The sequence below is a fragment of the Notolepis coatsorum genome, assembly GCF_963971535.1.
Source record: "Notolepis coatsorum genome assembly, chromosome: 4".
NCBI classification, from domain to species: domain Eukaryota; kingdom Metazoa; phylum Chordata; class Actinopteri; order Aulopiformes; family Paralepididae; genus Notolepis; species Notolepis coatsorum.
In genome coordinates, this window is record NC_140168.1 from 55,834,999 (window position 1) to 55,860,278 (window position 25,280).

Sequence of the window (25,280 nt, forward strand, 5' to 3'; positions counted from 1 at the left end):
CGGAGGTCGATGGCACAGTCGTAAGGCCGGTGAGGCGGAAAGACCTGAGCCCTGGACTTACTGAAAACCTCCTCGAGGTCGTGGTACTCGGGGGGTACGTCTGGGGGTCCCCGTCGTGCTCGCTCACGCCTTCTCTCCCGGAGGCGTCCGTCGATGCGGATAGCGAGGCTGATCAGGCCCTCGTGAGAATCGGGCTCCTCTTGGGTCGCGAGCTGGTCCCTTACTGCGTCGTTGAGCCCCCTCAGGAAGGTGAGACGAAGCGCTTGATCGTTCCAACCGCTCTCCGTTGCGGCCAGTCTGAACTCCAGCGCGTAGTCTCTGACACTGTCCTGCCGGAAGGTGCCCAACCGAGCTCCTGGGTCCTGGCTACGGGCTGGGTGGTGGAAAACCCTGCGGAGCTCTGCCACGAAGTCTGGGTAGGAAAAACAGAAATCAGCCCCCATTGGCCAGGAGGCAGTAACCCACTGTGCTGCTCGGCCCGTGAGCAGGTTAGTCATGTAGGCTACTCGGGATCCCTCTGACGAAAAACGGCTGGGTTGATGAAGGAAGACCAACTCACACTGCATGATAAATGTGGCACAATCCTCGAAGTTACCCTCGAACAGACGTGGTTCGGAGAGACGGGGCTCCCGAGGTGCGAGGTCTGCCGCGGGTGGTGAGCTGGCTGAGACTCCTGGGACAGGTGGGGTTAAAAGCAGAGTGTTTAATGATGTACGGAGAGCCTGAAGCTGGTGCAGAACAACAGCCTGCTGATACCCCTGGGTAGTCTGCTGGGTGGCCAGAGTGTCAATGGCATCCAGAATAAGCTGGACCTCGGCCCGGAGGTCCTGTAAAGCGGCTGCAGCCGCACCCAACTGTTGGGTGTGGTCGTTGACCAACTCGATCTGGACCGCCAACGCTGCCCTGACCCTGTCTGTGTCGGCTGAGGTCGTCATGGCCGGGTCGTAATGTTATGGTTTGTAACCGACCTCAAACGCAACGGCACAGACAGGAAGTTCAGAGTTAGCCAAAAGCTAGGGCATATTTATTTACAGAGTCAAGAGAGGGATAAGGTACAGAAATCAAACAAACGGGGAGACTGCCTCCGGCAGAGTCCTCAGCCGCTCTGCAGAATCCTCCTGGCGACAGTGGTGGGAATTTGGCATATGATGTTGTAGCGGCTCTGCAGATACTCCCAGCTCTTCCTCGAGGTGGGAAACGGAGAAAGAGAGAGGTATCAGTGTTTTCCCCAACACACAATTAGCAGAGTCAGTGCAAACAAAAGATGTCTTCAGTGCTTCTTCTATAACACACAATCCGGCTGAGTCCAGTGCAAACAAAATTATATCTTCAGTGCTTCTTCAATAACACACACTCAGAATTATCCAGAGCAAACAAAATGATATCTTCTGTGTTTCTTCAACAACACACAATCCAAATTATCCAGAGCAAACAAAATTATATCTTCTGTGTTTCTTCAATAACACACAATCCAAATTCTCCAGAGGGGTTTGGTTCCACTCGTAAGTGCCACGCGTAACGGGTAACAAGGCGCAGCTCCAAACAGTTCTCCACAGAAAGGTCCTGGAGAGAATAAAGACCAGGAAACAGCAACGGGAAAAAAGCAGGCAAAGCAGTTGTATTCCAGAACAGTAGTACTCAAAACGACCCGGCATCGAATGACAGAAGGTCAGAGTATATGAAGCCTCTGGGGCGCTGATTAGAACACACATCAGGTGCGTGATGGTAATTGATACTTGACTTAGAAGTGTGCGTTCGGCAACGGACCAATCATCACAGAATCCTCACAGTACCTTAAAGGAACGGAGCGTGTGGCGGGGAACGGACCAATCATCACAGTACCTTGAGAAACCTGTGGTGGGGAAAGAACCAATCCTCACATTTGCAAAGGTCATGTTTAATGTGTGTTGTAGCCAATTTAATGATTTTCTGCCGTTATGTTATTGTATGAAGGCACCGTGTCACCATGAAAGTGTTGACCAATTAGCAGGCAGTGGGCACAGGAGGCGGGGCTCATGTGCGCTCAGGTGCAGTCTATATGTATGTGTTCACAGGTGTGCAGCGGCAGGGAATTGGGTAATTATCACAGGGAAGCCACACTATCTTTTTACCGTGCTCGTTTGTTTTGTTTTCAGTTATATTGAGTCACTTTTTGGGTTTACTTTGTAGCAACTATCCTGTGTTTAAAGTCCAGTTTAAACACAGAGTTTACAGTACGCTTATATTTGTCCACACTGCAAGTAAGAATAAAAACTCTCAAAAGTACTCAAGGAGAAGACATCTTTTTATTATCAACAAGCATCACGCGTTGGAAAGAGCTTCACCCAGTATTCCCTCACTGGCATCTTTTCTTGTTAGGTTGCCCTTACAATGTGTAAATATTGACTACCATATTCTGTTGATGTTTTTGGACTATATTATTTCCTTCCTGTAAAATGTTTTTCGGAGAAGTTATCCAGTATGCTAATACAACCCTAAGTGGGAGTGTTGAAGTCAGAGGTTCTATGTAGGATTGTTAGTAACTGTCTAACTGCATATATAACTGTTTCCACTAGAGGGCGCTCTAGGCGGAGCCACTCAAGAACACCACCAGGTGGCGAGTATAAATAGAGATGTCTCCTCCTACTCTACCTTTTTCCCCCCAGCCTTTCAGTGAGAGGAGAACTCTAGAACTGCTGCTCATACCATGTGGATGAATAAACCATGCCAGTTAACACTTTCAGTGCCGGGCCGTGTTTTCCTTTTTACCCCGTTGAATGCCACCATCCACGGCCAATGTTAACGTTAATATCGCCTAATCTATGTTTTAAATTATGGCTATGTGTCTAATCTGCCCGTCGCTTATCAAAGACTCATTTTCCAGTCAACATTGGCAAGGCAGATTGTATTTTTATCGCTTCATTTCCGTTTGATAGCATTTTGAAAATCACCCGTTTTCCGGGGAAAAACAACCCATGCCTATGATAATCGCCTTTTACTGGAATATTCCAGAACGTTGTAATTTGTCGGCCTATTTATGAATCGTTTTCAAATAAACGCTAGATGATCGATAGTATATGTGTGCGCACGCATGCTCGTGCCGTGCGCTGATAATCGCTGCTCTTATTTCCTCATGGCTTGTACAGTCAAAACAGCCATATCACATATCACATAAACGCTTATATATCAGTGAAAACTAGTCTGATTATCCTAACACTGATAACATAGATTCCTTACCTGAGGTCAGATGGTATCCAAATGGTTTATTCCAATTTCCGATCGCCATTCGAAAAAATCGATAAATGTATTGATCCATCGTGTGTACAGTATAACACATGATCCGCGCTGCTCAGAGCCTCCAGAATTAACTCTGGTAGACCCCGGCTGCATCAGTGAGAAGTAAAATGTGGAGTCAGAAATCCGTTCTCCCATTCACTTTCATTGAGTCCATTCCAAAAGGGTGATTTACCATCTGGGAGACGATAGGGGGCGTTTTTTTCACATCTGAGCGCCGGCGGTCCCTGGATCTCCAACGGTAGGCTCGCGTGATGCAATATGATTTCAGATCGCTAATAAAATAAATAAATAAATAAATACCCGAGAATACTCGGGGCGTGGAATTCAACGGTCGGGTCGTAAACCCGAGAAAAGCCGTGAGTGGCACTCAAAGTGTTAAAGGCTAAAGATAGAAACCATGCCTCTTGACCATTATTGTCGCCCTATAGCCGGATTCTGTCAACACTGCTCTACTTCTAGAAACAAAACTGAACAAAATGTGTATTTTAGCAGCTTTAGGGGCGTGTAGTTCACCAGTTTGATAAGAATCTATTTGGGGAAACAGAAAATACTCTGTTACACTATAACCACTTGTAGGGCTGGGCGATATGGCCAAAAATGATATCGCGATAATGATATCGATAACAATATCATATCACACGATATCCATAACTATCAATATTGTTATAAGTATTAAAAAAAAATATCAACAGATGTATGTTTATTTTGCAGCAATTATTTGTCGTTGCCGCCATCTTTAGTGTTACAGGCCCTCACACTCCAGTTCTCAGGCTGCAGCTGGTTTGAAAGCGAAAGTAAACAGGCTTCTCTGCTGGCTGTGGCACCAGGGGAGTTGAACAGTTCTGGCTCTGCTAGTTTCTTTTCTATCTTTTGGCACTTTTTTTGTGGACAAACCACCGCACATGTGCACCGTGACACAGACTAGCTCTGCTAGCAGCCTAGCACACATACTGTACAGACGGTTTCAAACTGTATTTTACATTAGAAAGCAAACAAAATAAATGGACAAGAGAAAAATAAATCTCAATTTGGTCAGTATTGTCATTTGGACAAGCAAAGCCATTACTTTAAGTTGCAGGCAAGAAAGACAAGTCTGTCACAGTCCACTGTCTCTGGGTTTAAAAAAAAAAAGAAAGAAAATGTCCCCCGATATCGATTATTAAAATATATTGCGATAATTATCGTTATCATTATATCGCCCAGCCCACTTGAATGTGTAAACACCATGTCTTATGCCTCACCATAGTGTGAACAATATGTAAGGGATAATGTATAGCTATACTCGGTCATTGTCGCAAAATAATTGACCCGACACTGCATTCTGGAACGCAGTGAAGGTCAATTATTTTTGCGACAATGACCGAGTATAGCTATACATTATCCCGCTTATTACAGGGCTAACTTACTAACAATATACGTAATTCATTTTACACCATCGACAAGACGAGATCAAATGCTGCTCCTCTGGTGTTGGAGGAAATATCACAATGGGCTTGATTACACCTGATGCAGTGCAGCTGTGCATATGGTAAAGCTGAGTCTATTTAGGTTTGAATCTCGCAGTGTCAACGTATACATTATCCCGCTTATTACAGGGCTAACTTACCAACAATATAATTCATTTTACACCATCGACAAGACGAGATCAAATGCATGGTGTACTGTCGAGACCTGCCTCGGACAGGCGCTGCACAGCCATGCTCTGCAGGCTGTGCATGGTATAACGCTGCGAGAGTCCGCCTGCGAGGCTATCTTTCCTCTAACAGCGGTCATTATTGCGCGTTTCATCAAAAAAATGCGGTGCCCCCGAAATACAAAAAAAAAGCCCCCGAAAATCAATTAAGGGGGGCAAAAAACCCTGGATTTTTTTTTTTTTCTTTTATTTCTAACCCTGTTGTACATTATACCTTCATTCATGATGTTTTAATTCAGCTGTATTGACCAAGGGAGAACAATAAATTTTATTTTTGAAAATGATTTTGTTTATGGAATTCATTCTTATAATTACATAAAATACACATAAAATACAAATATAATAAAATATATTCTTGTTTACCAGAGAGGAGATCCGGTACAAGAATCGAGTTTGTTGGTTGACTTTTTTTATTACATTGGATGCCATTTTGTCACAGGAAAGATTAGCCTCTAGGATGGAACCCAGGTAGGTACTTTCATCTTTCCTTGTGACAATATTGTCACCCACTGTAACTTAGAAGCCGTCGGTCTTGCTGAGTTTGTTATTTGAACCGAAGAGAATGGACTCTGTTTTGCCCATGTGTAATGATAGTTTGTTATCAGCGAGCCATATGAAGATTTTGCCTAGTTCCGAGCTGAGGTTTTTTTTTCAATCTGTGAATATCTTTCTAATTTTACCTAAGTCTCCCGATTCCGATACAATAAAGCGAGTCTTCATCACAAATCATATTCTCAAAATAATCTGGCTGGCGGACCTATTTTGGCCGCGTGTATCCTTTCGGCAACTGGCTTGTCCTTCCGCGTTGCTCTGATTGGCCAGCATTCTATGCTAGTTTCGCCCCTACGCCGGTATGAGCGCGCGCATACGCATGAGCCTAGATAATGCCCTCGCACACACGCAGGTTTTTGTTTTTGCCCCCACACACTCGCAGGTTAATAATAATAATGCGAGAGCCCTCGCACACACGCAGGTTTTGCCCCCACGCCGGTAGATAATAATAATACTTAGAATAATAATAATACTTAGACAAACGCACGCAATTGGCACAAGTGTAAATTATGCATTCCTCACTCAGTTTTAACATTGCCGCACTTAGCTCAACTCCTTCGTCAGCGTGCTGTGGAGTCTATGGTCACAAGTTCAAATCACTCTTAGTTAAATTTTTGTTTTACGTTTAATTAATTTATCATCTCTCTATATTAACGTAACTAGCTATTCATATCAATCGAAATAACGTTCATCTCTCTATATTAACGTAACTAGCTATTCATATCAATTGAAATAACGTATTGTAATGTTTTCATCTCTCTATATTAACGTGATTCCATCAACACTGTGGCTGAATAATGAAGCCCAAAGTCGCGTCACGCGCAAGAGCATATTACCTGTGTTGATGGAATCACGTTAATATAGAGAGATGAAAACAATACAATAGGCTCCACAGCGAGCTGACGAACGAGTTGAGCTAGGTGTTGCAGTATATAGTCCGGCGTATATTGATGCAGGTAGGTATTATCTGATGCAGGTAGGTATTATCATGCTAATATGGCGTGTTCTGCGATACCCATTTCAGCGTGTGTGCGAGGGCTCTCGCATTATTATTAGTATTACAGTATCTACCGGCGGCGGGGTAAAACCTGCGTGTGTGCGAGGGCTCTCGCATTATTATTATTATTAACCTGCGTGTGTGCGAGCGTGTGGGGGCAAAAACAAAAACCTGCGTGTGTGCGAGGGCATTATCACGGCTCATGCGCATGCACGCGCTCATACCGGCTTGGGGGCGAAACTAGCGTATATCGCTGGCCAATCAGAGCAACGCGGAAGGACAAGCCAGTTGCCGAAAGGATACACGCATTTGGAATGGAAAATTCTACACAAATAGAACATACGAAATACGAATTTACAACATTATGAGAGATGTATACATGCATACATTAATACTTACTAATAAAGATTTTTTACAAAAATTACCAAAACACTGGGATGCCATCCAAAAAAAACTATCCAGGTTAAAATAACATGTGACGTTGCCGCTTTCACTCCTGTTCCCGCACGACCCTGGCCAATGTGAGTAGTGTTCCCCGCTAAATGTTAAAAGATCAGGTCAGTGTCATTTTACAAATGTTTTTATTGTCAACATCGCCTATGAAAATACAAAAACCTACAAACCATTTCTTCTACTCTCAATACTCTTCCTACCCTTAGAAGCTCTAAACCATTGTATGCTCAAAATCAATCAGTTCAGCTCACAAACACATAATTTCCAGCAGGGGCACAAATACATATATATATATATATATATACATTAAAAAAAGGGGGCAATGTCAATGTGGTTAGAAGTGGGGGAGAGAATAAAAGCTAGCTTATAATGGTAGTGTCTGGTTAGGTGCGAGGGATAGTGGAGGTACTTCTCAAGGTGGGGTCCGGGAGGGGGGGGTTCGAGCTGGAGCATATGTATGTAGGTTTTTTAGATAACAGGTATTAGGGGTATATCTTATATAAGACAACTAACTAAAATGTGATCTCATTGGATGTGCCCTGACAATTAATGCTTGTATATCTTATCGTGTGTTGTCATGTTTGTTTATATGTTTGTTTAAAAAATAATAAAAAAATAAAATACAAAAAAAAAAAGGGGGGCATTGTAGTTATTACAAAATGTACTTCAAAAAGGCAACAAACTCTACTGATATATCGATGTAAACAGTACAGCATAGTCCCCAAGCAGCAAGAGTCCTGGGAAAAAGCCACTAGACACTAGATTTGGCAATAGAACACCAGCATGTCATTTATCCAATTTTTTTATGATTACATACAATGTTATCTATAGCACTTTTAAAAATAAATTGATCAAGCCTCAACTCTGCATTCAAACAAGGCAACAAAAGCCAATGAGATGCTTTGCACTCCAGGGAAACAAAGCCTCATTACAACTGAGGGCGGTGAATAGCATACCAATGTTGTTTTCTCCAATAGAATCTCACATTTTCATTACACTGTTGAACAACCATCCATCCATCTTGAGAAAACAGACAATAGGAAAACAGGAACAAAGATTAAAGGATTACAAAGCGGGGGGGGGGGCATTTGTTCCATCTTTCTTCTCAAGAGTCCTCCTTCTCTTGATACCTGCAATTTACAAGAACAAAATTAGAGCAGAGTGCATATTAACGCGTTGATGAGTAACTCACAACCTGCAGTCTAACTTTCCAGGAAATTACTACCTCTAGTAGGATGATTGCTTGGGCATAATAAATAGGATAGTCTCCAGCGTTGTTGTTGGGTACTAGTCTACTGTATCGTCTTTTGGCTAAATGATGTGTGAAAATGGATATCCATATCTTGCTCTACGGTGCTGCAATTTTAGTAACATTATGCTCTTAAAGGAACACACTGTAGTGATTGTAATGGTACATAATTCACCCACTGAACTATTGTTAGGAACATTAGTTCCGCCCGAACATTCTGGAACATTTGTGACGATGTCATAGCCGAACATTCTAGAACATCGAACATTCTGGAACCTTTGTGGTGATGTCATAGCCGAACATTCTAGAACATTGGTGATGTCCCCGTATGATGTCATGACCAATGTTCTAGAACATTAGTGTATATATATATATTCTTCTTCTTCTTTAGAGGAAGAACGGGAGAGGGAGGAGGAGGGGTGGGATACGGTGAGGAAGAAGAGGAAGAAGCGGACGGAGAGGAACGACAGCGATGGGGATAGTGAGAGTAGGGGGGAGGAGAGGGGGGGAGAAGGGGGGAAGAGGAAGAAAGGGGGGGACGATAGCTCAAGTGGTCCGGGAGACGAGGGTGCAGGAAAAGATGTGGCAAAAGCGGAAGTGATCCATATAGTGGTCAGGCTTGAGGGGGAGAGGGATGAGAGGAAAGTAGGTAGGCTCGAGTGGCCCAAACTCATTGCCGAGCAATTAGGAGAGGTAAAGTACGTGAACGTTTTGTGGGATGGGAATCTGGCCGTAGGGTGTGGTAGTGAGGGGCAGGTGGAGGTGGCTAGGAAGATGCAGAGCATTGGGGGGGTGGGTATAAGTAAGGTGGCGAGAGTAGGGGAGAAGAGGGGGGGGGGATGTAAGGGGGTGATAGTTGGGGTACCGGTCGAGGTTACAGTAGAGCAGCTGGTGGAAGAGCTAAAGGAGGACAGGCGTAATGGCATAGTTAAGAGTGCAGCAAGGATGAAGAGGGGAGCGGAGAGGGCAGTGACGGGGACGGTAGTGATTACGTTTGAGGGTGGGGTTGTTCCTAGCGAGGTATTAGTAGGGCGTAGGATGTATAGGGTTAGGGAATTTGTTCATAATCCTCTTAGGTGCTATAGGTGCCAGGGGTTTGGCCATATAGCTACCACGTGTATGAAGGGGATGAGGTGCGCTAGGTGTGGCGGGGAACATGAATATGGGAAATGTGGAGAGGGAGTGAAGCCGAGGTGCTGTAGTTGTGGTGGGGAGCACAGTGTAGCGTTTCGGGGGTGCGAGGTGATGATGAAGCAGGTCGCGGATCGGAGCGAGAGAAGGGAGGGTAAGTTGACGTATGCTGGGGCGGTTAGCAGGGCAGGACAGGGGAGCCAAGAAAGGGTGCAGGGGGTTGAAGGAGGGCGTTTGGCAGTGAGGGTAGAGCAGGTGGAAAGAGACAGGGGAAGGGAGGAGAAATTAGGTATTGTGGCCTTCGTGGCAGGGGTAGTTACTGGTATGGCAGAGGTTACGGGTAGAACAGAGATGGTGAAGATGATTGTTAGGATAGCGGTTCAACATCTGGGATTGGAAGGTCTGGACTGGAGGGAGGTGTGTGAAGAGTTGGCTGAGGGGGCTGCGAGGGACAGGGCTGCGAGGGACAAAGCGGCCCAGGATAAGATAGCAGGGGGCAAGGAGGGTCCCGCGGAGGGGGGCTCAGACAGGAAGTAGCAGCAGTAGATGCACTCCAATGGACAATGTAGTTGATGACGGGGTCCAGTAGAAGAAGAAAAAGAAGGTGAAGAAGGATAAGAAGGAGAAGAAGAAGAGCCCATAAAAAGAATTGCGGAGGGCAGTAATACGCCTCGATGAGTCTACTCTGCCGGAAATTCAAATAAGAAGAAGAAGAAGAAGAATTTCCGGCTGATGGCTCTGTGGATCCTGAAAGTGGGAGGGCAGGATTTGGGTGGTGGGTGCCTTGGTTAGGGATCGGTAAGGGACAAAGAATATCCGATGGCAGCTCAGTATTTGTGACAGAGTTGCTTGCCATCCTCTGGGCATTGTGGTGGGTGGAGGAAGTGGGACCAAGCCAGGTGATTATATGCTCTGACTCGGCTGCTGCACTGATGGCTCTGAGTGCAGGTGGGTCTAAAGCTCGCCCCTGATCTCATTCAGGAAATAATGTTGGTTTTATATAGGATTGCGAAGGAAGGCTGGTCAGTGGAGTTTTGTTGGGTCCCGGGACACGCTGGGATTGCGGGGAATGAGATGGCTGACTCCCTTGCCAAACAGAGCCTGGGAAGGGAGGAAGAGATAGGTATTTCAATGGGAAGAGTAGAACTCAGAGATAAGATAAAGAAAGGAGTTGAGGCTGAGTGGCAGGATGAGTGGGAAAGGGGGACCAAGGGAAGGCACTATTTCTCTCTGCAGCCTCGGGTCAAGATCAAGGTGGAGGGATATGGGTCAAGGAGTGATAGGGTGAAGATGTGTAGACTGAGGCTGGGGCACTGTGGGTTGAACAGTAGCTTGTTCATTGTGGGCAAACATCCAGATGGGGTGTGTGAATGTGGAGAGACTGAAACTGTCGGGCATGTCTTCCTAAAATGTGAAAGGTATAGGAAAGAGAGGGAAATCTTTTATAAAAGTCTGGTAGAGCTGGGAGTATCTTCCTTCTCTCTTAAATCATTCTTTGGCATGGATAATGAGAACCACCAGTTGATCACAGAGGCAGTGCTGACATTTCTGCATGCTTCAGAGTTGTACCAGAGGATATAGCGTTAGTGTATGTATTAGTATTGGACAGGCAAGAGGAGCAGAGAAGAAGGAGAAAGTGTGAGTTGAAGAGGCCTAAAGATGGAACACCACTAGTGTAGTATAAGAAATGAGGAGGGAAGAAATACGCCAAGAAAGAAGAAGAAGAAGAAGAAGAAGAAGAAGAAGAGATCATCAAAAGAAGTGCGGAGGGCAGTACTAGATAGCTTAAGGCGGAGTCACCAGCGTCACTGAACCGCCGCCATCTTGCTCCAGTTAGCCTTGAGTGAGAGTGAGTGAGCTGCACAGACAAAAATACTCATAACTCGCTGAAATATTGACGGATTTACAAACGGGTTGGTTTGCTATAAACATCAAAGATGTAGTTATGATACTGCATACTTATTTAAAAAAAAAATTAAAGGTGTTTTTTTTTACAAACCGCTTGAATCATAGCCACGTTAATAATGCTTGTAATAAACCAAACCGTTTGTAAATCCGTCAATATTTCAGCGAGTTATGAGTATTTTTGTCTGTGCAGCTCACTCACTCTCACTCAAGGCTAACTGGAGCAAGATGGCGGCGGTTCAGTGACATCGCTCTCCATTGGCCGGCAACGCGGGCAAGCTATCTAGTGTTCTATATATATCTATGAGTAATACGCCACGATGCGTCTAATCTGCCGGAAATTCAAAAGAAGAAGAAGAAGAAGAAGAATTTCCGGCAGTGTAGACGCATCGTGGCGTATTACTGCCCTCCGCAATTCTTTTTATGAGCTCTTCTTCTTCTTCTTCTTCTTCTTCCTTCTTTTGAATTTCCCACAGGCGTATTACTGCCCTCCTCAGTTCTTATACTACGCTAGTGGTGTGCCATAGTTAGGCCTCTGGTAAACCAACTTTTGATTGTTTACCCTCTTCTTCTTCTCATCTTCAAAACACACTATCTCCTTCTTCTCTGCTCCTCTTGCCTGTCCAATACTAATAAATACAGTAACGCCATATCCTCTGGTACAACTCTGAAGCATGCAGAAATGTCAGCACTGCCTCTGTGATCAGCTGGTGGTTCTCATTATCCATGCCAAAGAAAGATTTAAGAGAGAAGGAAGAGACTCCCAACTCTACCAGACTTTTATAGAAGATTTCCCTCCCTTTCCTATACCTTTCACATTTTAGGAAGACATGCCTGACAGTTTCAGTCTCTCCACATTCACACCCCCCATCTGGATGTTTTCCCACAATGCACAAGGTACTGTTCAACCCACAGTGTCCCAGCCTCAATCTACACATCTTCACCCTATCCTATCACTCCTCAACCCATATCCATCCACCTTGATGTTGACCCGAGGCTGCAGAGAGAAATACTGCCTTCCCTTGGTCCCCCTTTCCCACTCAGCCTGCCACTCCGCCTCAACTGCTTTCTTTATCTTCTCTCTGAGTTCTACTCTTCCCATTGAAATGCCTATCTCTTCCTCTGCAATTCTCTCTAAAGAAGAAGAAGAAGAAGATCTCATTGTGGGGAGCATAGTGTAGCATTTAGGGGGTGTGAGGTGATGAAGAGGGAGGTCGTGGTTCAGAGAGTGAGAAGGGAGGGTAAGTTATCGTATGCAGAGGCGGCTAGGAGGGTAGGACAGGGAAGTCAAGATAGGGTGCAGGGGGTTGGAGAAGGGCATTTGGCAGAGAGGGTAGAGCAGGAGGATAGAGAGAGGGTATGGGAGGAGAAATTTGGTATTGTGGCCTTCGTGGCAGGGGTAGTTAATGTTACGGCAGAGATTAAGGGTAGAACAGATAGGGTAAAGATGATTGTTAGGATATCAACATTTGGGAATGGAAGGTCTGAAATGGGAGGAGGTGTTTAGGGAATTGGATAAGGGGGTTGTGAGGGACCAAGCAGTCCAGAATAAGATCCCAGGGGGCAAGGAGTGTCTCGCAGAGGGGGGCTCAGTCAGGAAGTAGCAGCATTAGCTGCACTCCATTGGACAATGTAGGGGATGACAGATTCCAGTAGACTGCGGGAAATTCAAAAGAAGAAAGAAGAAGAAGAAGAAGAAGAGCTCATCAAAAGAACTGCAGAGGGCAGTAATACGCCATGATGTGTCTACACTGCCGGAAATTCAAAAGAAGAAGAAGAAGAAGAGTCAGTCGACTGCAAGCAACGTAGCAGTAGCATGTTGTATTTCTGTGCTTAATAAAGGCTATTAGCCACTACAACACCAACATTATGAGAAATGCGCTTACCGTCTTCTCCAGAGACAGACAAGAGGATAGATACCAATTTCCTCTGTGCGTTCAGTAGAAAGCTATCCGGCTGTGCTGTGCGATGACAATACATTTTAATCTAATCTAAATCAAAATTACCTGCAGTGTATACAAGTGAAGAAGACAGTCTGGCCTTCATCTGCTGATCTCGTCTGCCTGGTATGGTAAACCATCCCCTCTTTATTGCAGCGAGAGCAGCGCCTGTCAACCTAGAGGGAACCACAGTCACAGAAGAAATGCTTAATGCACACATGAAATTATTGCAGACATGTCATTATGTCATCAGTTCAACACCATCTCTTAACCAATAGGAACCACTTCTTACCACAGCCCCCTTGGGTTGTGCATCCTCCTCGTCCTCCAGTGCGATAGAGGACTGTACTACTGGGTTAAATACCACTGTGGATGTGATCTCTTGAGCAAAGCATTCTGTCAAACAATGAGCACACACAAGAGTTTAAGGCAACAGCTTTTATACTTAGTTATGATCCATCAGTATCATCTAAGTGTTATCTAAACTGGCCCCTACAAATGTCCTAACCCAGTTGTACAGTAAATGACCAAGTATGGCTTTGTCAGTATTCCAATGTACAGTGTACAGTGTACAGTGTCCCCCCCCCCCCCCCACCTCCAATGTACAGCCCCCACCCTACCCACCCAACCTCCTCCAATGTACAGTTTCTACGTCAAATGTATATACACTCTTTTTCTGGACACTTTTTGTATCACAAACAGTACTCTATTTGCAAATCTGATATGTCATAAATGTATAGATGTAGCAGTACTGTCTATATGTATGTCATGTATGTCATATATGTTATGATGAATTGAAAATGGGGGACCCTGATGTAAACAAGACGAAAGTCTTTCTCTGGTCTGCATCCCCTTAACAATTGTATGTATTGAGCTGTATTGTACCCATTCTGCAATCTGTTAATAAACTTTTCAATCAATCAATCAATCTATAGTCTAAATTATGCCAAATAAAGGTGTTGTTTGGGCTACCTTTAGATAATAAGAGTAAACTAAATGATAAGGTAGTCAAATGTATGATTGTGGAGTTTTGAGAACGACATGATGATGACAGCGCTCTCACCATGGACAGGGATGCTGAAAGAACAGCGGCGACAGGTGACGTTATTATCCAGTAGCCCTGGCAGTGGGAGAACATTTCCACACTCGGGACAGAAATTTGAATCACCGCTGAAACTCGACATCACTGGAATATAACAAACACAATTAATGAAACAGCTTGGTATATATCGACCCATTGCATCAACGTTATATAGTTCTATAATAACTTCTTAACGTGTTCAAAACACTGGTTGATGATAATAACGTTAGCTGGATATTCGCACAAGTTGATGGCTAAAACAAATCATCGCATGAAACCACATGTTGTATTTAACAACGTTATCAAGATATCAACATCCCAGAAGTGTGCTCACCATTTCCACTCCTGACAGGTAATTGTAAATTAAAATTAGATTCGCATACGTTTCAGACGTATTTCATTACTGGCAAACAGGCACGTGTGTGTGTTCCTAGATAAGGGGTCTTTCATCCCTTCTCACGGTCGCATGTTGATGACGTAGGCAAGCGAGACGCAAATGTATGATGAATGAAAACTTTATTTAACAGATTGCAGAATGGGTACAATACAGTACGGCTCAATACACACAATTGTTATGGGGATGCAGACCAGAGAAAGACGTTTGTCTTGTTTACATCAGGGTCCCCCATTTATGACATACTCAACATACATGACATTTATGGTATAGGGACATATAGGTATTTAGTACTGATAAATTTGTGACATTTACGGTATTCAAATATACAGTACTGTTACTCATAGATCCTGACAGCGTATATACATATGATGGGGAGGGGACTGTACATTATAGAAGGGGGTGGGTGGGTGGGAGAGAAATATACATATACGGCGGGGAATTGATTGATTGATTGATTGAACATTTTATTAACAGATTGCAGAATGGGTACAGTACAGTACAGCTCAATACATACAATTGTTAAGGGGATGCAGACCAGAGAAAGACTTTCGTCTTGTTTACATCAGGGTCCCCCATTTTCAATTCATCATAACATATATGACATACATGATATACAGATAGACAGTACTGCTACAGATACATTTAATTATGACATACCAGATTTGCAAATACAGTACTGTTTGTGATACGAAAAGAGTCCAGAAAAGAGAGTATATACATTTGACATAGAAACTGTACATTGGAGGAGGTTGGGGGGGGGGGGGGGGGGAGGTTGGGTAGGAGGAGTGGGTGGGGGACACTGTACAACTGAACAAGCAAAACTGTACATTGGAATATTGACAAGACCATACTTGGTCATTTACTGTACATTGGGGGGGGGGGGGGTTGTGTTAGGACATTTACAGGGGCCAGTTTAGAATTGCAGTCTCCCGTAGGTGTTTTTTGAGTGTTTTTGAAAGTGGGTAGTGATTCACATTCCTTTACAGCTTTGGGTAGGGCGTTCCACATTGATGTGGCATAATTGCGAAACGTGTTTAGTCCCTTGTTTGAGCCGAATCTGGGTTTAACATGATTTGTGGAGCTCCTGTTGTGATCGTGGTATTCACTGACCTTTGGGAAGTATTTTGACATGTACATGGGTACCTTGGTCGTGTAGTGTATCTTGTAGACCAGGCCCATTGCATGTTGCTGTACTCTGTCGTCTACTCTAAGCCATCCTAGGTTGTCAAAGTGGGCAGGGGTGAGGTGGGTTCTAGGAGTAAGGTCAAGCAGTAGTCTGACCAGTTTGTTTTGAGATGTTTGTAATTTTGTTTTTAGCGCCTTTGAGGTGCTTTGGTACCATGAGGTGCATGCATAGTCGTAGTACCCTTGAATGAGTGCTCCTGCCAGAGTCTTCAGGGTATTCTTGTTTACCAGTGAGGAGATCCGGTACCAGAATCGTGTTCGTTGGTTGACTTTTTTGATTACATTGGATGCCATTTTGTCACAGGAAAGATTTGCCTCTAGGATGGAACCCAGGTAGGTAATATCTTCTTTCCTTGTGACCATATTGTCACCCACTGTAACTGAGAAGCCGTCGGTCTTGCTGAGTTTGTTATTTGAACCGAAGAGAATGGACTCTGTTTTGCCCATGTGTAATGATAGTTTGTTATCAGCGAGCCATATGCAGATTTTGCCTAGTTCTGAGCTGAGGGTTTTTTCAACCTGTAACTTGTTCTTGTCAGAGACCAGCAGGGCTGAGTCGTCCGCAAACAGGAACAAGTTGCAGTCACAAGCTGACGACATGTCATTTGCATAAATTAGGAACAGTAGCGGACCTAGTATGCTTCCTTGTGGAACACCACAGCTCACTGTGAGGGTGGGGGGATAGGGTACCGTTTACCTCCACCATCTGCTCTCCCCTCCAGGTAGGATTGCATCCAGCTCACTGATAGACTATCAAAACCAATTGCTTTTAGCTTGTCAATCAGAATGGTGTGATTGACAGTGTCGAAGGCCTTTTGTAGGTCCAGCATGACCATGCCGCAGTATTTGCCCGCGCCCACCTCTTGTTTGATGTGGTCGTTTAAATAGAGAAGGCATGTGTCAGTGGAGTGGGATGTTCTGAAGCCAGATTGGAATTCGTAGATTCGATTTTTTTCCGCAAGGTATTTTTCGACCTGTTCGTATACAATTTTTTCCATGACTTTTGAGATGGAGGTTAGGATAGAAACAGGGCGGTAGTTGCCAGGGTCTAATTTACTGCCTTTTTTGTGCAGGGGTGTTACTCTCGCAATTTTGAAGTCCTTGGGGACGTGTCCCTGTTTTATGGAGAGGTTTATTATGTGTGATGACTGGGGTGATGGCGGTTGCTGAGTCTCTGAGGAATTTGGAGGGGATGTTGTCATGGCCAGTGGCCTTGTTAGGTTGGAGGGCACTCAGTTTTTTGAGTACCTCATCTGTTGTTACCATTTCCAGTTTGAAGTCGTCTTTGTGGACCCCTAGGTTCTTGTAATATGCTACTATGTGTTCTACCCCATACTGTACTGAGTGGGAGGGTAGTTTGTTTACCAGTGTTGTGGCTATGTTTGTGAAGAAACTGTTTAAGTAATTGGCTACATCCAGCTTGTCTGTGATGAGCGTGTTGTCCGTCTTTATGTTTATGTTTGAGAATCTGGTTTTAAGTTTTTTACTGCAGCCTAGTTGGTTATTGAGTAATTTCCAAAGTTCACATGGTTTGTTTTTGTTTTCCTCGGTTTTGTCATTGATGAATTATTTTTTTGCTGTTTTGATCATGGAGTTTACGTCATTTCTTAGTCTGTTTCTTTCCAGTTTGAGTTCAGTCACGTGGGCTTGGAGTTCACTGCTCGTGCTTTTGGTTAGCTTTGACTGACTTTTACGAAACTCAGAGCATTTTTTGTCTCTGGTTTTCATAGCGGTCAGTATTTCAGTGTGCATCCACGGCTCAGCGCGATTTTTTACCCTGGTGGTTCTTAGGGGGGCCATGTTGTTTAGTATTGTTGAAAATTTGGTTTTGAAACCAAGCCATGTTTCTTCAACCAGTGTACCATTGAGCTCATCTGACCAGTCCAGACTCTCCAGTTCAAGGTTAAAGGCCTCGCTAGAGTAGGTTTTGAGGTCTCTAGATGTGACTGTTTTGTGACAGCCAGCCTTTTGTTTTAGCTTTTTGCGGGTACAGAATATCATATAATGATCACTTAACCCGCATGGCGCATGCTATAACTCCTTTATTGGAGATCTTGGAGAGAATATACATGCGGTGGGGAGGAGACTGTCTATTAGGTGGGGGTGGGGGGGTTTGGACATTTACGGTGGCCAGTTTCGAATTGCAGCCTGTGCTCTAGAGCGGTTTTGAATGTGGGTAGGGATTCACATTCCTTTTTACAGCTTTGGGTAGGGCGTTCCACATTGATGTGGCATAATTGCTAAACGTGTTTAGTCTCTTGTTTGAGCCGAATCTGGGTTTAACATGATTTGTTGAGCTTCCTCTGGTGTTGTGGTTGTGGTATTCACTGACCTTTGGGAAGTATTTTGACATGTACATGGGTACCTTAGTCGTATAGTGTATCTTGTAGACCAGGTCCATTGCAAGTTGCTGTACTCTGTCATCTACTCTAAGCCATCCTAGGTTGTCAAAGTGTGTAGGGGTGAGGTGGGTTCTGACTAATAAGGTATGTATTTGTTTATGCACAAGAAATAATGACACGTCAATATTATAACGCAACATTATTTATCAGAATTGAGAGTTTCTTATTTTATTTATAATTTATAATGTTTGCTGCATAGTTGTGGTGGAACTGGTTCGTTAAATAAAAAATAATAAAATCCAGCTCATTTACCCTGCAAGCTTGATTGGTTGATTGATTGATTGACTAATGTTAGCTAGCAAGTTGTTATGGTTTTTGATGATCATTTTTATTCTACAAATAGTGGGAGCTGCCACTGCCTTGCTCGAAAAGTCAAAATATCAAAATAATCCTCGGATCTGTCAAATGACAGCGCACCTGCTCTCTCCTTTCGCAGCCAGACCGGCAACAGGAAGATGTCAGAGAACCAGCTCCTGGATTATGATGAGGAGGATGAGGTGGAGGCAGCGGGGTCGGGGATCCCTTGTCTGAGGAAGGAGGGCGTGAAGGGCACCTATGTGTCCATTAGGGATGGGTACCTTTCACATTTGAACCGATACCGGTACCGGTACCGGTACCTGTGAATCGATACCGGTACCCAACGGTACCTTTTTTCGGTACTTTAGTCTCAAGAAATTTAATTTACCTACCTCAGTCGTAAAAAAAAAATCCAAACTTCAAATAACTACAATTTCGACAGTTTTCGGCTTGTCATTGCTCCGACTGCTTTGTTGTTGAATCAAGTCAAATCCTAGGTAAGCATATATTGTGCGTGTGAACGTTGACATGAAAAAAAAAAAGTAAAAAAAAAAAATTATAAAATAATATTTTTTTTTAATTTTTTTTTCGGTTTCTCACTTGATTCGATACTCGGTAGTACCGACGTGTTTCGGTTCGGTACCTCAAAACAAAAGTACCGAATTCGGTACCCATCCCTAGTGTCCATTCACTCCTCTGGATTCCAAGACTTCCTCCTGAAGCCGGAGCTGCTGAGGGCCATAGTAGACTGTGGCTTTGAGCATCCATCTGAGGGTGAGTGCCGTCACTATGACATTGATATATGTCATCAGTTTTCTCATAAAGTATATTTTGATAGATGTTTTTAATTTTCGTGTCTTACATACACGTGTATGCCCAGCCCATATGGGCTTACAAGACACATAAATAATAAGTATATAATAGTGTAGCGTTCTGTCATACCGTCATTGAAGAATGAGCAGAGTTTTATGTTTCTTTTGTGTAGTTTAATTCCAGACTCAACCGTTACATACCGGTCCAAAACACTCCGCTTGTGATGTACACACAGCTGTTCTCTCGTGTAACCAATGACAACAACCTAACTTCCGGTGCCCCTCCTATATCTCCCGGGGGAAAACAACACCCCCAGCTAACAGAGTGACACACAAAACCCCAGAACATTACACTACCCCCCCCCTCCACGGTACAAAGTGTGCGTAAGTCCGAGTTCAATTCTGACACCAAATGTAACGTTCTGTCATACCGTCATTGAAGAATGAGAGTTTTATGTTTCTTTTGTGTCGTTTAATTCCAGACTCAACCGTTACATACACTATCCCCCCCCCCTTCTGAGCTCTCACCCCAAAAGACACATCACCAACATAGCACATTCACAATAACATTTTCCATTTCAAGCAGAACACTTATTGTTATTATTTTTTCATTGTTATTATTTTTTCTTTTACACAAAGTCCTTGTCTCATGCCCGCCTTTTCCCGCTGACCCCGGGCAAAGTTGTGGGCGGACTCCATTCGATCCTGGAGTCTCCTGGCATACTCCCTCCCCGGGGGAACGGGGGGAGTGTCAGGTGGCTTGCCAAACGCCACCTCCGTCGGTGTCCGGAGCTCCCGGCCCAGCATGAGCAGTGCTGGCGTGCAGGAGGTGGACTCTTGGACATTGGATCGGTATGCCATGAGAACAAGGGGGAGGTGCATGTCCCAGTCTCGCTGGTGCTCTGCTGTGAGAATGGCTATCTGCTTGCCCAGAGTCCTATTGAACCTCTCCACTAACCCATCACTTTGTGGGTGCAGAACAGTGGTTTGGGTCTTCTTCGTGCCTAGCCGATCGCACATGGTGGCAAAGACATGTGACTCAAAATGTCTCCCTTGATCGCTGTGGAGGGTTTCTGTGATGCCAAAGTGCCCTGCCCCCACGGTGCCATGGGAACTTTTTAACACAGTCTCTCTTATTGCTTTGGGGACCACCACCCGCCACCTGTTCTCTCATAGCCGGCTCCATCCACGCTCTCTGTAGTACCCCATCCCACACCCGCAGAGCCGCAAAGTCTGCCCACAGTCCCTTTGTAGCAGTGGTTCTCCCTGCCACCTCCCCCCAGGGTGGCTTCTGACCTGACTCTACCCATTGCAAAACAGGTTTTAAATCAGTGTCCTGCTCTTGCTGCATTCGCCACTCCGCTTCTCCGATCACCTGCACCTCCCTGCAGACCGGCCCGCCGCCCTCGTGCTCGGGGCATATTGTTACCGCCTCCCGGAGCTCTCTCTCTCTTGCCTCCCTCTTCTCGCAGTATCGACACCCCTCCGGAGCACAGGGCCGTCGGGACAGGGCATCAGCGTTGGTGTGGTGGACGCCGGACCTGTGCTCAACGGTGAAGTTGAAGTCTGCCAGCCTCTCCAGCCAGCGGCACACTTGCCCCTCCGGCTCTCGAAAGGACGTCAGCCACTGGAGAGCTGAGTGGTCACTTCTTATGGTAAACAGCAGGCGACAGAGGTAGTACCTGAAGTGTTTAACTGCCTCAACGACAGCCAGAAGCTCCCGGCGGGTGACGCAGTAGTTCCACTCCGCTTTTATTGAATGTGTGGCTGAAGTAAGCCACCGCTCTTTCTCCTTCCGGCCCCACCTGAGACAGCACGGCCCCCATGCCCACGTTGCTGGCATCCGTGTCCAGGACAAACGGCAGGGAGGGATCTGGGGGTCGGAGCACAGGGGCTTCTGTTAGTCCTTTTTTTAGGAGGTCAAACGCCTGCTGACACTCAGGCGTCCAGGTGAAGTCAGCGCCTTTCTCCTTCAGTCGAAATAGGGGCTCAGCGATGCAGGAGAACCCCCTCACAAACCTCCTGTAGTATGAGGCGAGCCCCACGAAGCTCTCAAGCTGCTCTTTGTCTGCGGGGGTGGGCCACTCTTTGACTGCCCTTATCTTCCCCTCCTGCATGCTGATGCCCTCTCCCATCAGTTTGTGTCCCAAGAACTCCACTTCTCTCCTCATGAAGTGGCACTTGTCGGGGTGAAGTTTCAGCCCTGCCTTGGCTATCCTCCCCAGGACCGTCTCAGCGTCTGAGCTGCCGTGGGCCAGTATGTCGTCCAGGTACACAACGCACTCCTCCGGGGGAATGCCAGCCAACACGCTCTCCATTAGCCTTTCAAACGTGGCTGGGGCGTTGCACAGCCCAAAGCTGAGGACACGGAATTGCCACAGCCCCCTCGGTGTGCAGAAGGCAGTCTTAGGTTTAGACTCTGGGTCGAGGGGCACCTGCCAATAGCCAGCACGTAAGTCTATTGAGGAGAACCAGGACGAACCAGCCACTGTGTCCAGCGCCTCATCGACATGGGGCATCGGGTAAGAGTCTTTCTTTGTCACCTTGTTCAGTGGTCTGTAGTCGATGCAGAATCTCATTTTGGAGGTGTTCTTATTCTTTACCATCACCACTCCCGAAGCCCAGGGGCTGGCAGAGGGCTCTATGATGCCCGCACGCTGCATCTCATCAATGGCGCACTCTGCAGCTTCTCTGTACGCCATGGGAAGGCGGCGGGCTGGTGATCTGATAGGCCGGGCGTACCCCGTGTCTATTTGGTGATGCACCAAGTGCGTGCAGCCAATTTCAGCATCTGTCATTGCAAAAATGTCCTTGAACTCATTTAGCACCTGCCACAGCTCCTTTCGCTCTTCCGGCTCCAAGTGGCCACAGTTGCGTTCCCATATCCCCCTCACAACCGCTAGCCTGTCAGCCTCTTCCTCCATGTTAGGCTGCGCCAGGGGGAGGGGGGCCCGGGGTGTAAACGGGGCTGTTGATGGGGACAGGGGCGTACTGCCAGCAGGTGAGGGGAGCTGCCTGCAAGGGGCATGGGGGGTGAGCGTTCAGCCGTCGAGTAGGCAGGGGAATATCTCAGGCGGGTATTCCAGGAGCGGAAGCTACCGTGACTGTCCAGGGGGCTTGCAGAGTGAAACTGTGTCTCTGCTGCCCTCACCGCCAGTGGCGCTGACCTTGGGGGAAGTGGGGGGAATATCATCTTAACAGTGGGGCCCCCAGGGAAGCTCAACGTGTTCTCCCCCAGGTCCAGCAGGCATTGAGCAAACTTCAAAAAGTCTAGCCCCAATATGCAGGGGTCCTGCACTTCTACTAGCCATACTCGGAACTCCACAGACAGGCCCCCCACTGTTATCACCACATTTCCCTAACCCCAACATGGGCTAGCTCACCCATCACTGTCCTCAGCTGTACCGACGTCTGTTCCAGCTGTGTCCCCACCGGGTCTTGCGGCTCGATGGCGCGGACAAACTGATCTCTGGCGTACTCACTCAACACCGCGGGGGGCATGTGGCCATATGCTTGTCTCGTGTGTCTCAATGTCAGTTGCCAGTGCACTCACCGGGCCGTCTGTGCCGGTTGCATAACTCTTGTGACCACGATGCTTTTATTGCCCCCACCACAGCTCCATAGTCTCTCTGCTCTTCCGGGCCCAGCACACTCAAGCATGCCAGGGCATCATCCGTGAGGGACAAAACGAGACGTGCAGCCTTTTTTTTATTGTCCATAGGCCAGCCATTCAGTTCGGCTGCCAGCTCAAATAGCATAAAAACGCCTCCAAACTGCCTTTACCAGAATTATTTCAGCGCCTGGTCTGCTCTCCAACCGCCGTGTGCACCTCCACATTGTGCCATGCTCGGCATGTTATCCCTACCGGACGCCGCCAACCCCAACTTCGGCAACGACATGCCATTTCTTCCAAGTCTGGAAGCCCACTTGACAGGCCTTCATCCTCCTTCTCCTCTTTGATCTTGCAGCGTGACTCTTCTTTGGCCGTCATTGTCACTAACCGTCACCAACGCTAACTTACTTTACATTACGTTACGCTACGTTACTAGCCAGCAATAGCAGAGCTCTCCACGGTACAAAGTGCGTGTGAGTTCAATTCTGACACCAAATGTAGCGTTCTGTCATACGGTCATTGAAGAATGAGGAGAGTTTTATGTTATGTTTCTTTTGTGTCGTTTAATTCCAGACTCAACCGTTACATACAGGTCCAAAACACTTCGCTTGTGATGTACACACCGCTGTTCTCTCGCGTAACCAATGACAACAACCTAACTTCCGGTGCCCCTCATATCTCCCAGGGGGAAACAACACCCCCAGCTATCAGAGTGACACATAAAACCCCAGAACATTACAATAGTATACTTGACAATTGACATTGACAATAAGTTATATAGACCAAGATGGCCACAAAAAAAGAAAACAAAAAAAACGTAATATAACAAGCTGTAAACAATGTATGTAAACAAAGAAACAAGAGGAATTCATATACAATTATAGTATGATATAGTGTGTTTTGTCTCAAGTGCCATGCTTTCTCCAAAAATCCTGCAAAACTGAAAATCTCCTCCACAAAAAACCAACTCAACATACAACTCTCAGGGGCGACTGGGTGGTGTAGCGGAGATTGCGCTCGTCACCAATGCAAGAGGCTGCGGTCTCGACTCCCGGAGTCAGCATTGCCTGCGGCTTGGGCCAGTCGTCATACTATCTCAATTGGTGAAAAGTCGATGGGTGGGGATTGGACGTTGTGGACAGCGACTCCTACAGGTCGGTTTGGTGACGCCTGTACAGCAGAGTCAGGAAGTATCGGGGGCAGTATGAGCCTCCCACGCGTTACACCTCGCCACTGAGAGACCGCGCTGTCTGGTGAAAAGATGCGACAGGCTGCCTCCTCGTGTACCGGAGGGGACACGTGATGCAAGGCTTCTATCCTCACTACAGCCGACCAGTGGGAGGCATAGTCTAGCAACGTTCAAGACAGGGGAGGGGAGAATTGAAGGGGAGAATTGGCGACACGAAATTGGGATGGGAGAAAAATTTAAAAATAAGGAGAAAAAGTGGATACAAAAAAAACATACAACTCTCAGACTGCCAAAACAAATCCGGATTTACAAGTAGAATTTTCTCAAATAAACCCCTCCTCAAATCCGTGTACAAGGGGCAATAAAAAACAAAATGATATTCATCTTCCATATATACTGTGCATAATGCATTAGCATTTCTACTGAAAATAATATCGTCAAACTAAAATCGAGTTTAAAATATTACACTGTTGCAGTTTGAAATATACAGAATTGTTTTTGGTATACATTTTATTTTTTTTATGATTCAAGAGATTTATTTGTCACATACACAAGACACTTACTAGTGAAATTGTAATGTATGTTTATCTTGCAGTGCAGCACAAGTGCATCCCTCAGGCGATCCTTGGCATGGATGTGCTTTGTCAGGCAAAGTCTGGAATGGGTAAGACAGACAGCCGTCTTTGTCCTGGCCACACTGCAGCAGCTGAAGCCCGTCACTGGACAGGTAAGAAAACGCAGACTGGTGCTGCTTTACCTTCATGCCTTCAACTGGCACTGGATCACTAAAATATACACAGTGTAACACTAACTTTTAACTCAGTTCCTCAACTGACTGACTAATCAGCGCTACCGGAGTCTCATGGCCAGTACAGAGAGACTCAGAAGGAGCTTCTATCCCCAGGCCATCTTGATGCTAAATGACAATGACACTATGTAACAACCCATCATCTACACTCACTGCACACACATCCACATGTACACACTCACTTTAAACAAACACTCACCTTACCACTCACTTTATTCACTTTAGACACTTTAACACACTTTATATTGATCTATTATTAAAGAGATTTGCACTACATGCATACCTCATTTGCACCCTACC

The 25,280-nt window shown here is 45.7% G+C and overlaps 2 protein-coding genes across 2 annotated transcripts in view; one reads left to right on the forward strand and one right to left on the reverse strand.

Moving 5' to 3' along the window:
* Positions 1-6,973: 6,973 nt before the first annotated feature.
* Positions 6,974-14,724, reverse strand: polr1h (RNA polymerase I subunit H). Its single transcript, XM_084313156.1, has 5 exons — positions 14,612-14,724; positions 14,260-14,382; positions 13,489-13,592; positions 13,263-13,372; positions 6,974-8,101 (listed from the first exon to the last, which is right to left on the reverse strand). The coding sequence occupies exons 2-5, from the start codon at positions 14,378-14,380 to the stop codon at positions 8,077-8,079; spliced, it is 360 nt and encodes a 119-aa protein (XP_084169282.1). The 5' UTR covers positions 14,381-14,382; positions 14,612-14,724; the 3' UTR covers positions 6,974-8,076.
* A 3,992-nt stretch (positions 14,725-18,716) lies between these two features.
* ddx39b (DEAD (Asp-Glu-Ala-Asp) box polypeptide 39B) overlaps positions 18,717-25,280 on the forward strand; it is a gene marked incomplete at both ends in the record, with an annotated part of 42,614 nt that continues 36,050 nt past the window's right edge. Inside the window, 4 exon segments of the mRNA XM_084311949.1 lie at positions 18,717-18,818; positions 19,239-19,332; positions 24,768-24,841; positions 24,843-24,899. Coding sequence (XP_084168075.1) covers positions 18,717-18,818; positions 19,239-19,332; positions 24,768-24,841; positions 24,843-24,899 — 327 coding nt within the window.

What these genes read in the sequence shown, in the direction of transcription:
- polr1h (XM_084313156.1), bottom strand. Translation starts at nt 14,380, where the DNA reads ATGTCGAGTTTCAGCGGTGATTCAAATTTCTGTCCCGAGTGTGGAAAT. An exon ending in TTTCAGCATCCCTGTCCATG is followed by an intron (nt 13,593 to 14,259) that starts GTGAGAGCGCTG and finishes ATTGTTTGACAG; the next exon opens with AATGCTTTGCTCAAGAGATC. An exon ending in CACAACCCAAGGGGGCTGTG is followed by an intron (nt 13,373 to 13,488) that starts GTAAGAAGTGGT and finishes GGTTCCCTCTAG; the next exon opens with GTTGACAGGCGCTGCTCTCG.